Below are 13,578 nucleotides of genomic sequence, written 5' to 3' on the forward strand. Positions count from 1 at the left end.
GTGCTGTTAAAACTACTTGTCCTGAACAATCTGAATATTCACGCCCTTTTCCCTCCTTTGAAATTACAAATGCACTCAAGGATATAAAAGCTGGCAAGGCACCTGGACATGATTGTATACATCCTGAATTCCTCCTGCATTGTGGAAAATATGCAAAAAGGTGGTTGGCAGAATTCTTTTCAGATATTATGGAAACAGGTATAATACCACACAAGATGAAGCAAACAAAAATCATCGCAATACTCAAACCGGGAAAAACAAATGACCAACCAAAGAACTATCGACCAATCGCACTGCTAACCACTGTCTATAAGCTTCTCGAAAGGCTTCTGCATAACAGCATCAGCCAGAAGACACTCCAGATAATTCCAGTGGAACAAGCTGGATTTCGCCCCGCACGAAGCTGTGCTGACCAAGTGCTTTCACTAACAACCTATATAGAAGCAGGATATCAGGCGAAGCAAAAAACATCAGTTGCTTTTATAGATTTAAGTGCAGCATATGATACAGTCTGGAGCCATGGACTACTTTATAAATTAATACAAGTAACCTCATGCCAAAAAACTACCCGACTTATTGATAATATGCTTGCTGGAAGAACTTTCTCTGTGACTATAGGAGAGGATACTAGCATCCCTAAAATTTTAAACAATGGACTACCACAAGGCTCAGTTCTTGCACCTCTCCTTTTCAATCTATACATAGCTGACATACCACACACAAAGTCGAGGAAGTTTGGCTATGCGGATGATTGGGCTATAGCAACACAACATAAATCCTTTGAGACAATTGAAGATGTCCTCACTTCTGATCTAGACATACTGGATAAATATTTCTGTAAGGAGAGGTTACAGCCCAATCCAACAAAGATGGAAGTAACAAGCTTCCACCTTTGTAATAGATCAGCAGGCAGAGAGCTCAACATTCAATTTAAGGGAAACCGGCTCAATCACAACATGCATCCCAAATATCTTGGGGTCACACTGAATAGGACACTTATCTTTTAGCCTTGTGATACGTTCCATGAGGTTTTTTTGGCAAGAATACTGGAGTGGGTTGCCATTTCCTTCTCCAGTGGACCACATTTTGTCAGAACTCTCCACCATGACCTGTCCATCTTGGGTGGCCCTGCATGGCATAGCTTATGGCTTCACTGAGTTATGCAAGCCCCCTCGCCACAACAAGGCAGTGATCCATGAAGGGGTCTTCAAGAATACTGGAAGATTATTGACAATCTCCAGCTACCAATATTAAATGACGTAACCTACTGGGAGCGAAACAGGTTAAGATCGAGACATCCAGCCATTTCTACCGCTAAAGCTCTTCTAGAAGATGATTTCAATATCCACAACACGTGGAAACACATTGGCTAGGAAACTGCCCTCCACAATGCCAATGCTTGCCCTGCATCTTGGAAAAACCACCTGGATTTGACCAGCCCTGTGCGATATGGACAACCTTGAATGGAATTCGCACGGGTCATGGTAGATGTGCAGATGCCCTTTACAAATGGGGCAAAACAACATCATCAAATTGTGATTGTGGGGCTGAAAAACAAACTATCCAACATATAGTGACAGAGTGTCAAAACCGAGCCTACAATGGAGACTTTGCTGATTTCCTGGCTGTGACAACTGAGGTGAAAAATTATACCTGTAACCTAGACATACGTTTGTAATATTCCTGTCTATATTTTATATTTTACATTTCATATTTATTATGCTCTATGTTTTTATTGTAATGCGATGTAAATGTGCCATATGATAAAATAAATAAATAAATAAATAAATAGGGAAAAACTTGGAAGCCACCAAACTACCAGTGGTGGAATTTATTTATTTATTTATTGCACTTATACCCCACCTTTTTTCCTCTTGCAAGGAACCCAAGACGGTGTACATAATCCTCCTCCTCCTCATTTTATCCTCACAACAACAACCCTGTGAGGTAGGTTGGGCTGAGAGTCTATGAATGGCCCAAAGGCACCAGGTGGGGAGTATTTGGCCCATGGGCCCTGCTGCAATACTTGTTTGCCAAATGGAATGAACAAATGGTAATCTTGAAAATTAAACCCATTCATTCTGGTCTAGTGCAGAGAAAATCTTAAAGCTATGCATATTCAAGAAGCTAAAGCAATACCACATAATCCTCAGATTCCTAAAGCCACTTGAACTAGGAAGGATTTTGTCTAGTCACAAAATGCTGCCTCATAGACGCAGGAATACAGCTGCATGCAGTTCATCGCACCTCGATGATTAAGTGGCATTTCGCTAATCCAAAAGGCTTTGGCATGTAATGTGACATGACACCACTTCATCTAGCATGGTAAATTCTTAAGGGGGTTGGAGGTGATAACACAGTTTTGCTCCATCAGTGCAGAAAAGTGATAGAGTGAACAAGGTATTGTTACTGAATTTGTAAGGACCACATGCAGTAAATGAGAGTGGATGGATTTCCCTGTGAAAGGCAGGATGCAAGCTAGCAGGGGATAGGGTGAGGGTGGAGAGGGGATTTTATTAAAAACCTTGCCTCAGGCATCCAGAATCCAACTCCTGCTGGAAAGAAAATTGCTTTCCAAACCAGACTATTTTGTTGCAATACAGCCTTACGTTTCATCACAAGTGACAGCTCATTGTAAGAAAAAGCAACAAATGAGCTCCATCCATCTTTCAGCATGGAAGAAAAGTAAGATTTACTTTCAGGTTCTGCTGGTTCAGTTCTGTTGTTCTGAAATACTATTATTTCCCCCCCAAAGAACTTCTCATCATTACAAACATATCTGCCATTGGGGATTATGCTTCTTTATTTGGGGTGGTGTGGTGTGTGTGTGTGTGTATTGCTCTTCAACTTCCAGCAGGAGATTTATAATAGTTATAGTGATCATGGGAACATCTGAACCAATCTGAACCAATCAGGTTCATGAGGCCTGGCCAACCAGATTGCCAGGATGGATTTCCTACAGTGCTTCCACATGAGGCTTTTATTGTGCAGTCATCCTGCCTCATTCACAGAATTTTACAGTGGGTTTAGACATTTTTGTCTTCCATTTGTAACCCTCACATATTTCCCCACCACTTCTTCCATCTTTTTTCTTACCCCAGAAAGGTAAGGTGGGAAAGACAGAATAGCTGCTTGTGGTAGGACACCTCCATCTGGAAGCATCTCTAGAAATCCTACAGCTTTCCCCAATCTGATGCCCTCTGGATGTATTGGACTGCAACTCCCATCATTCTGAGAATACTTGAAAACATACAGTGACCACTAAGGACTTATTTTACAAATGCACTACACTAAAAAGAAAGAACAATGAGAGACCAGGTTTCCAGATGTGCATGACCTTGAATATGCAATTCCGGTTGCAGTTTAAAACGAAGAAATTTAAACCTACTGTATTTGATTCATTTTATTACTTTCAAAATAAACATCCCCAACCCCCCGCAAATATATTTAAAGCATGTTTGGCTCTTCTGAAGTAGCTACAATAAAACAATCTTCAATTACAATCTCTCAAGAATCTTAAGTATCTCACTAGCTCCCACACTATTTGGAAAGGTTTGGCTAAGCCTAATGTAAACAGCCATGTGCCTGAAATTAGAAACGTCAATGTGTGTGCAAACAACAGCTTGTAAAGATAGAATTCATATGACTTCTTGCTAGGCTAGGGGGACTGTGGAAATAGAAACTGGGATGAGCTGCTCAAAGGCCTGTTTCAGCCAGAGAAAATTCTGCCCAGCAAAAGAAATCCCTGGAGATATATCACTCTCTCCAGAAACTATCATTGATTATCCTTAATCCTGATTAATCTGAGGCTTTTAGTTAGACCTGTATATATGTACAGAAACCAAGATATTCAAGGGAAAGTCTGAAACTGTATCAGTTGTGTGTGTTGGGGGAGGATGCAGAGATCTGTGCTCTTCGCTAAAACTACATGCCTCTTAAGAAATTCAACATCTCATAGCTGTCAATTCAATGTCAAACTTTCTCCACCAGAATGAAAAATAAAATACTAATTTCCTCAAACAAAAGCAGACATTTTCAGGATGCTAAATGTTTTGCCACAGCCTAGACTCTGGAGTTGCACTCCTTAATTATTTAAAATATTTCTTGTTTGCCTTTCAGGGCAGAAGCCCTCCCAAAGCAGCCAACAATGATTAAAGACATAAAAATGATACAATATTAAGAACAATAAAAACACAGTAAAAACAGTAAGGACACAGTAAAAACAGGAATAAAAACCAACAAGAAAAACAGCAATAAAAACATCAACAAAAACAACAACAGCAGCAATCATATTAGGAAAAGACCAGAGTAAAATAATAGGCTTTCAAGGCCTCCTTAAAAGCCTGGATGCTGGACCATGGTGGACCCCTGATGGCAACTTATTCCAGAGGTGTGGGGCCACCTAACCTGGTAAAACACACCAACCTAAGCTGGTAAAACACACTCCTGAACACCACAACCATCTGGACATCCCCAGGTAGCGTAGAGTCCAGGAGGACTCCCACTTGGACTGTTATGGGGTATACAACAGCATCTAAGACCAGCTGCAAGCCTCCATCCAGAGTAGTTGATTTTCCAACCCACAGTACCTCCATTTTGTCTTGATTAGGTTTCAGCTTGTTTACCCTCATCCATTCCAAAGCAGCCTCTAGACACTGGTTCAAGAGTTCCATAGCCTCCTTGGGATGTGCAGATGGAAACAAGAGGTAGAGCTGAGTATCACCAGCATACTGATGACATGTCAGCCCAAGCATCCCGATTGGCCTGCTGGTGCCTTGTGACTTGTTGGCTGCTGAGGAGACAGACAAGAGCTTCCAGGAGCTGGCATTCACAATCTGCAGTCTAAAGCTGCAAATTAGTATTATCTCACAGGAAGCTGACTTTTACCTCTTTAGGCCTTTGGCCCATCTACCTAAGTATTATCTACACTAACCTTCTACAACCTGGTGCCCTCCAGATGTGTTAGACTACAACCTCCATCATCCCCAGCTAGTGTGGCCATTTCCGGCTGGGATGATGGTAGTTATAGTCCAACACATATGGAGGCTGCTAAGTTGGGGAAGGCTGGTCTATACTAACTCACTGTGGCTCCCCAGGGTTTCAGACAGGAATCTTTTGCAATGCTACCCGGAGATGCCACAAATTAAACCTGGAATTTTCTGCATGCAGAGCATGCACTCTACCCTTGAGCTATGGGATGGATGCAATCCATGCAAAAAATCAGCTGCACCCCTAACACCCTTGGGCTTTTGGCAATGAAGCTGGGATGCCATTAGTTTGCATTTTGAAAGGTTTTTAGAACTCTGATATTGGCAGAGCTGAATGTATATGGAGCTCATATTTAATTTTTCCAGGTGATATTTTTTTTAATGTGCTAGTTAATTTCTGTTAACAGAAAATCAGATGCATCCAATGTGGCACCAAATAGAACTTTGGACACTGCCACCCCCTACAGCTGTGCTTGGTGTGGCTTGAATCAGCTCTGGATCAGCTGTCCTTGGGATCAGCTTCACTGAGAATTGCTTGATTGGAATCAGCTAAATTGGAACTGATGGTGCTTCATTGTGCTTGGAATCAGCTTCGTTGGAATCAGCTTAAATCAGCTGTGCTGGGTGTGGCTTGAATCAGTACTGCTGATGAGACGAGGAGATGGTGTACATTCATCTCCTTCGAGGAGCACTGGAAGCAACCTTACAGCAAATCAGACCACTTGGCCCATCTAACTCAGTATTGTCTACAGTTACTGGGAGTGGCTCAGCAAGGTTCCAGTCCTAGCTGGCGATGCCAAGGACTGAACCTGGGACCTTTTGCATGCAAAGCAGGGGCCCTGAGGCTGAGCTATGGCCCTTCCCATCAGGGGAGACTTCTTTGGCCTTTCTTAAAGAGGCTTGGAAAAAAACTAGGAGAGACAGACCATCAAATAACATTACCTATTGCGTCTGGAATGAAAAAGTTGTAACCAAGAAGACTGTAGTGAAGCACGGATGGAATGATCCCTTTTAAGCCAGTGTAGCTCCAGTCAGATTGTCGCGGGTTCATTTGGAGGAAGAGTGGCAGGTGGCTTGCTCTAGAAGCAACGAAAGCAGATAGACAGTAAATCCAGAAACGTTCAAATTGCACAGTGATCACTCAGGGGGAACAGCCAGTGCCACATCAGAGTCATAAACACGGGCAAGGACATGGGCATGTGGCAGTGGGCCATGCTTCTGATACAGCACTGTTCTGTTCCGCAGCCGAGTGTATTGTTTGTACCCAATGGCACTTGCAGATGCTGTTTGATGCAACTTGAATTCTGAACAAGGACCACTCCAAACTGCAACACTGTATTGCAGGTCCAAATTATTCCTTCTATTTCTGATGTTCAGTCTGAGAGTGTCACTGCTTATGTAGCCAAAACAGTTAGGGGGGAAAGCTTGGGAAAAATGCAAGATTTGCAGCGGTATGGAGGAGTCTTTTGAAGAAGTACCTAAAGAGGGTGTGGGGAGGGAGGACATGAGGACTGAGCGTGTGCAGTGGCCACAGAATGCTGACTGACTGTTGCAGGGGGCAGACAGAAAACCAGGTGACAAGGGGAAATGGAATGGAGGGACTAGAATCCTGAACAGCAGCATTCTACACAGCAACATTCTGGGATTAGAGAAGAGGTGGGGGGTGGGGAAAAAGTCGGACCTGCAGCCAGTGGAGGCCTGGGTGCTCTGATTTCAGTGGGGCTGTGAATCCATTCTGGGTTTCAGTCAGAACTCTAAAGGAGCTATCCAAGGTGCTGAAACCCTCCTGCAAAATAGGTTCAGCACATTGGATAGCTCCTTTAGAATTTTGGCTGGTTCTTACTGTTAGCCTACTGTGGGGAAATTATGGCCATCATTGCCATATTTTATGTTATTTGAAGCCGTAAAGCACTTACTTCTACCAAAATTGCTGCGTAAATGGCTGCAATTTAGGTAGAAGTAAGAGCTTTATGGCTGTAAATGGTGTAAAATATGCCAATTATGGCCATAATTTTCCCACAATAGGCTAATGGCAGCTGCCATTAGCTTATCATGGCTTTGAGAAAGACAGAGAGCCACCCCACGTGAAATCCGAGGATGCACAGGTGAAGGGGGGTTGGTCTGCTGTGGACTCTGGAGGTTGGATTCTTGAGAATTCGGCCTCATTTGGGTCCACAGTGGATTTCTAGTGTCCCTAATCCCTACTATGGGCATTGTAGAATGCTGAAGAGGAAATTTTGTTGTTGTTCAGTCATTCAGTCATGTCCGACTCTTCGTGACCCCATGGACCATAGCATGCCAGGCCTTCCTGTCCTCTGCTCTCTCCCGGAGTGTGCTCAAGTCCATATTCATTGCATCAGTGATGCTATCTAGCCATCTCATCCTCTGCTGTCCCCTTCTCCTTTTGCCTTCAGTCTTTCCCAGCATCAGGGTCTTTTCCAGGGAGTTTTCTCTTCGCATTAGGTGGCCAAAATATTTGAGCTTCAGCTTCAGTATCTGTCCTTCCAATGAGCAGTCAGGGTTGATTTCCTTTAGGATGGACTGATTTGACCTCCTTGAAGTCCAGGGGACTCATAAGAGTCTTCTCCAGCACCACAGTTCGAAAGCATCAATTCTTCGGCGCTCAGCCTTCCTTAGAGTCCAGCTCTCACAGCCATACGTTACTACTGGGAAAACCATAGCTTTGATTATACAAATCTTTGTCAGCAAGGTGATGTCTCTGCTTCTTACTCTGCTGTCTAGGTTTGCCATAGCTTTCCTCCCAAGGAGCAAATGTCTTTTGATTTCATGGCTACAGTCACCGTCTGCGGTGATCTTGGAGCCCAAGAAAATAAAATCTGTCACTGCTTCCATTTCTTCCCCTTCTATATGCCAGGAAGTGATGGGGCCAGATGCCATGATCTTTATTTTTTTTAATGTTGAGTTTCAAACAAGCTTTTGCACTCTCCTCTTTCACCCTCAACAAGAGGCTCTTTAGATCCTCTGCACTTTCTGCCATTAGGGTAGTATCGTCTGCATATCTGAGGTTGTTGATCATTCTCCCGGCAATCTTAATTCCGACCTGTGATTCATCCAACCCGGCGTTTCTCATGATGTACTCTGCATATAAGTTAAATAAGCAGGGCGACAATATGCAGCCTTGTCGTACTCCTTTCCCAATTTGGAACCAATCGGTTGTTCCATGTCCGGTTCTTACTGTTGCTTCTTGACCCTCGTACAGGTCTCTCAGGAGACAGGTAAGGTGGTCTGGTACCCCCATCTCTTTCAGAATTTGCCAAAGTTTCTTGTGATCCACACAATCAAAGGCTTTAGCATAGTCAATGAAGCAGAAATAGATGTTTTTCTGGAATTCTCTTGCTTTCTCCATGATCCAGTGAAAGTTGGCGATTTGATCTCTAGTACCTCTGCCTCTTTGAAACCCAGCTTGTACTTCCGGTAGTTCTCGGTTCGCATACTGCTGAAGCCTAGCTTGTAGGATTTTGAGCATAACTTTGCTGGTATGTGAAATGAGCGCAATTGTACAGTAGTTTGAACACTCTTTGGCATTGCCCTTCTTTGGAATTGGAATGTAAACTGACCTTTTCCAGTCTTGCGGCCATTGTTCAGTGTTCCAAATTTGTTGGCATATTGAGTGCAGCACTTTAACAGCATCATCTTTTAGGATCATAAATAGCTCAGCTGGAATACTGTCATCTCCGATAGCTTTGTTGTTAGTAATGCTTCCTAAGGCCCACTTGACTTCACTCTCGAGGATGTCCGGCTCAAGTTCCATGAACGCACTATCATGGCTATCAGGGACATTAAGATCTTTCCTGTATAGTTCTTCTATGTATTTTTTCCACCTCTTCTTAATCTCATCTGCTTCTGTTAGGTCCCTGCCTTCTTTGTCCTTTATCATGCCTGTGTTTTCACAAAACGTTCCCTTGAGATCTCCAATTTTCTTGAAGAGATCTCTCATCTTTCCCATTCTGTTGTTTTCCTCGATTTCTTTGCATTGTTCATTTAAGAAGGCCTTCTTGTCTCTCCTTGCTATTCTCTGAAACTCTGCATTCAGTTGGATATATCTTCCCCTTTCTCCCTTGCTTTTCGCTTCCCTTCTTTCCTCAGCTACTTGGAAAGCCTCCTCAGACAGCCACTTTGCTTCCTTGCATTTCTTTTTCTTCGGGATGGATTGAGTTGCTGCCTCCTGAACAATGTTACAGACCTCCGTCCATAGTTCCTCAGGCACTCTGTCTATCAGAACTAACCCCTGAAATCTATTCCTCACCTCCACTGTATATTCATAAGGGATATGATTTAGGTCATACCTGAATGGTTTAGTGGTTTTCCCTACGTTCTTCAATTTAAGCCGAAATGTTGCAACAAGAAGCTCATGATCTGAGCCACAGTCAGCTCCAGGTCTTGTTTTTACTGACTGTATAGAGCTTCTCCATTTTTGGCTGGAAAGGACATAATCAATCTGATTTCGATATTGACCATCTGGTGATGTCCATGTGTAGAGTCGCCTCTTGTGCTGTTGGAAAAGCGTGTTTGCTATGATCAGCGTGTTCTCTTGGCAAAACTCTATTAGCCTTTGTCCTGCTTCATTTTGTACACCAAGGCCATGCTTGCCTGTTATCCTGGTGATTTCTTGACTTCCTACTTTAGCATTCCAATCCCCTATGATGAAGAGGACATCTTTTTTTGGTGTTAGTTCTAGAAGGTGTTGTAGGTCTTCATAGAACCGATTAACTTCAGCTTCTTCGGCCTAAGTGGCTGGGGCATAGACTTGAATTACTGTGATGTTGAATGGTTTGCCTTGGATTCATACTGAGATCATTCTATCATTTTTAAGATTGTACCCCAGTACTGCTTTTCCCACCCTTTTGTTGACTATGAGTGCTACTCCATTTCTTCTAAGGGATTCTTGCCCACAGTAGTAGATAGAATGGTCACCTGAATTAAATTTGCCCATGCTTGTCCATTTTAGTTTGCTGATTCCCAAGATGTCGATGTTCAGTCTTGCCATCTCATGTTTGACCACCTCCAGCTTACCTTGATTCATTGATCTGACATTCCAGGTTCCTAAACAATATTGTTCTTTACAGCATTGGACTTTCTTTTCACCACCAGACACATCCACAGCTGAGTGTCCTTTCGCCTTTGGCCCAGCCACTTCACTCTTTCTGGCGCTACTTGGAAATTCCCTCTGCTCTTCCCCAGTAGTATATTGGACACCTTCCGAGCTGAGGGGCTCATCTTCCGGCGTCATCTCTTTTAGCCTTGTGATATGTTCCATGGGGTTTTCTTGGCAAGAATACTGGAGTGGGTTGCCATTTCCTTCTCCAGAGGACCACATTTTGTCAGAACTCTCTGCCATGACCTATCCGTCTTGGGTGGCCCTGCATGGCATAGCTTATGGCTTCACTGAGTTACACAAGCCCCTTCGCCACAACAAGGCAGTGATCCATGAAGGGGGAAGAGGAAATAGTGCACTGCTAAGTGTGGTGTCAAACCCCAGTGATAAATCAACTTCCAATGGATTGCGGAAGAGCATTACCTGAGGATTGCTACAGCGCCCTAGTGCAGAAGAAGAGATCAGAGGATTACAGAGCTAGTTCATTGTCTCAAAATGGAGCCAGTTCACGAATTCTTAACCCCTAACTAAACCTCAAGGCAGTTTTCTTCTACAAAGAAGAGAGGGGAGGCTCTAGTGACCATCATGTTTTCCCCAGCCTATAGCAATCTGAACACACAGATATCCACAAGTGTTATCAAGGCAGTAAAATTGCAAAGGTAGGACAGTCTTAGAAATATACACCCTTTGGAGATCTCGCCTGAAACAAACCTTGTGCCAGCACTAATGATTGATGAATTTCCCAGTGTAGCAGCCATCAAGGCTAAAATGAGGATGTACTTATCCCCTCTGAGTTCTGTGGGAGGTGGGATTGCTTGCTCCATAAACAAGTTGCCTTCACCGCCTTCAAAAACCACATACTCTGCTCCTAGTCGCTGCTTCAGAAAGCTCACTTCATCCATGTACCAGAGCACTGCAGCCTGGCTGGTTACATTCAGACAAGCAGAAAACTGCCCTTTCCATTTGCTGAGCAGTGGCACCTGCAATAGGAAAGTGGACATTAACTAACACTGTCTTTCTAATGACTGTATATAGATCAGCAAGCAATTCATTCCTGGGTGTCATGGTCCAGGATCCTGACCCCTCAACTTCAGAGGACAGGGCTCCTGATTTAATGGATATGGGCGAGGGCTTGGTTACAGAAGGGCATCACAGCTCCCACCACCTTAGAATTAGTTCTCCAGAAAGGCCCCAAGGACAAGCTCCCTTTCGTCCAGAGAAGATCATGTTGCAGTTCTCTTTTTCGAAGAACTCTAGCCGTGAAGACACCACTTCACTGCAGCCACTTCCATGTTGTTGCAGCCCAAGGCTGCTGAAGCAGACCAGGCCTCTTTTAGGGAGAAGGTCTCAGTCAATAGGGCGGCAGGACTAACCAGCTTAAAGAAAGCCAAAACCATACTTAAGGCTCAGTCACAATAGGGATGTGCGAACACACCCCAGCTCGGGTTCTCTGGGTGCCCGCTGAAGCACTGCCCCCACTTGCCTCCTAAGAGCTCAGTGAGTCATCCCCACTCACCCCAGGACCAGCCAGCGAGGGCCCACCATTTTGCTGCTTTTTTTTAAACAGAAAAAAGGGAGTTTTTTAAAATGCGCGTATTTAAATATGCGCAGTTTGGGGCTGGGAGAGCTTAATTTGCCTAATACTAGAAACATAATGCCTCTAATATTGCGCATATTAAGCTTTCCTGGCACCAAACTGTGCATATTTATGCGCATTTTTTTAAACTGCCTTTTTTCTGTTAAAGAAAAATGGCAGCAAAATGGTGGGTGCTTGCTGGACGGATCTCAGTGAGTCCAGGAGGGCACGAGCGGGCAGGAATGAGGGCGGGGACTCGGGGGGCTCGGCGGGTGCAATCCAGGGGTTGTTGGAGGTGGGGCTCCAACAGACTCCAACAGACTCCAGGACCCAGTTGGGCAACATCCCTAAGTCACAATCTGCTGCTTGTTGGAGCAACATGCAGGGAAACTTGTCTAGCTTCCAGCCCCAGCATCACTCAGAGCTCTCCATGGTGCTGCTCTGTTTTCTGTCTCTCTGGGAAAGCTGACTCCTGCTTGATCACAACCCACTGTACATTACTTGCCCCCAAGTCCTCAGTGTGAACTGGACCTCATAGTGCCCAATGATGTCAGACCCTTGTTGTCTGGAACAGAAAACATGTAGTCTGGAACAGAAAACTCATGCTCTAAACTGACTGTTAGCTTAGGTGAACCAGGATGTCAGCTAAGCAGTTTGTAATATCACACTTAGGCATTCTTTTACATCAAAACAAATTACAACGGCCATCATTATACATAGGACTGAGTTATATTGCTGCATTGCTCTGTAAGAAGGGGTTGATATATCCTATACTGATTTTCTTTTTCCAGTGCTGGATATTGAGTTATGGATTGTAGCTTGGATCCACAACCTGCTTCTCACAGATGAAAGGGCTGCTTCTGTCCATGATCCAATGGAACATTACTGTTGGCAGAATGGAGGATGAGATGATCTTTGCAATTCCTTCCCTGCCCTGCAGTTCCCTCTCCCATCTCCCCACTGAAAATCTGTTCCAGACAGTTGGGAGACCTTCTGGAATAGCGTCAGAGGTGGTATTGGGGGCTGCAGATTTCAGAATGCTCAGTTGGCTGGGGCAACCCTGGCTTCAACCCCTACTCTAATCACTATATTGTTACTTGTGAGGGTCACTGTATGGATACAGTGACTGTCAAAGATATAGCTATATCTCTCTGTAATCAGTTACAGGCTCGAGAACTATTATTTAAGCACAGCTTGATTTGTACCATTGATTATGGAGGTCCTTACTAGACTTTACAATGAGATTGGACCTCCCAACATAATGTTTCTTCTAAAAGCAGCCAGAGGGACCCCCAATCTGGATTAGGCCTCTGGCTCCCCTCCCCCATAACATATATTTGCCCCTCTCTGGCTATCTTGTGACTGTATATTTTGTCCTCTGCTGCCAATGGCAGCTCCAGAGGGTGATTTGGATTAGGCCCATGGCAAAGGGTAGAAAGGTAGGATCAGCTTTCCTAGGGGCCCATCCAAACCAGGGGGTGGATGGCTGTTTTGAGAAGAAAAGGTGTTGCATATCCAATCACACCTTTCCTACACAACATGTTTGGCCTTTGGTGTCTGCTAAAGTGTGCTGAACAAGCCAAACCATCCTTATACCTCCTGGTTCCTTCCATACCAGGAACTACTAGATGCAATTGGACAAGTGGAAGAGACAATATAGGGACTTGTACCGAATAGTCACCAGATTCTGAGTGGCGGCTCAGCCAAAAGTCTTCTTTGCCTTCTTGCAGGGACATCTGAAAAAGTTGGGAGTTGATGCTCACATAAGGGGACAGAGTGATGGCAAGTTTTAGAGGTTTTATAAGTGAGTAGTCCATGGAAAGTCTTACAGGATGCAGCCTCTTCCTTCTCAGCACAGTTAAATATGTGTGGTCCTGTGAGAAGTGGGAAGAGAGAGT

At 44.1% G+C, this 13,578-nt stretch overlaps 1 protein-coding gene across 2 annotated transcripts in view; it reads right to left on the reverse strand.

Annotated features, from left to right (window-relative positions):
* Positions 1 to 13,578, reverse strand: part of LOC146357877 (SITS-binding protein-like) — a 72,952-nt gene that overhangs the window by 33,181 nt on the left and 26,193 nt on the right. For both annotated transcript variants that reach the window (XM_084828669.1, XM_084828661.1), the window contains 3 exons: positions 13,351 to 13,554; positions 10,816 to 11,084; positions 5,931 to 6,067 (listed from right to left, as the gene is read on the reverse strand). In XM_084828669.1, the coding sequence (XP_084684795.1) occupies positions 5,931 to 6,067; positions 10,816 to 11,084; positions 13,351 to 13,554 (610 nt within the window). The remainder of the gene's footprint in view (positions 1 to 5,930; positions 6,068 to 10,815; positions 11,085 to 13,350; positions 13,555 to 13,578) is intronic.

Source organism: Heloderma suspectum, chromosome 1 (genome assembly GCF_057233095.1).
Source record: "Heloderma suspectum isolate Gila_16-S chromosome 1, 16-S_ref, whole genome shotgun sequence".
Lineage (NCBI taxonomy): Eukaryota > Metazoa > Chordata > Lepidosauria > Squamata > Helodermatidae > Heloderma > Heloderma suspectum.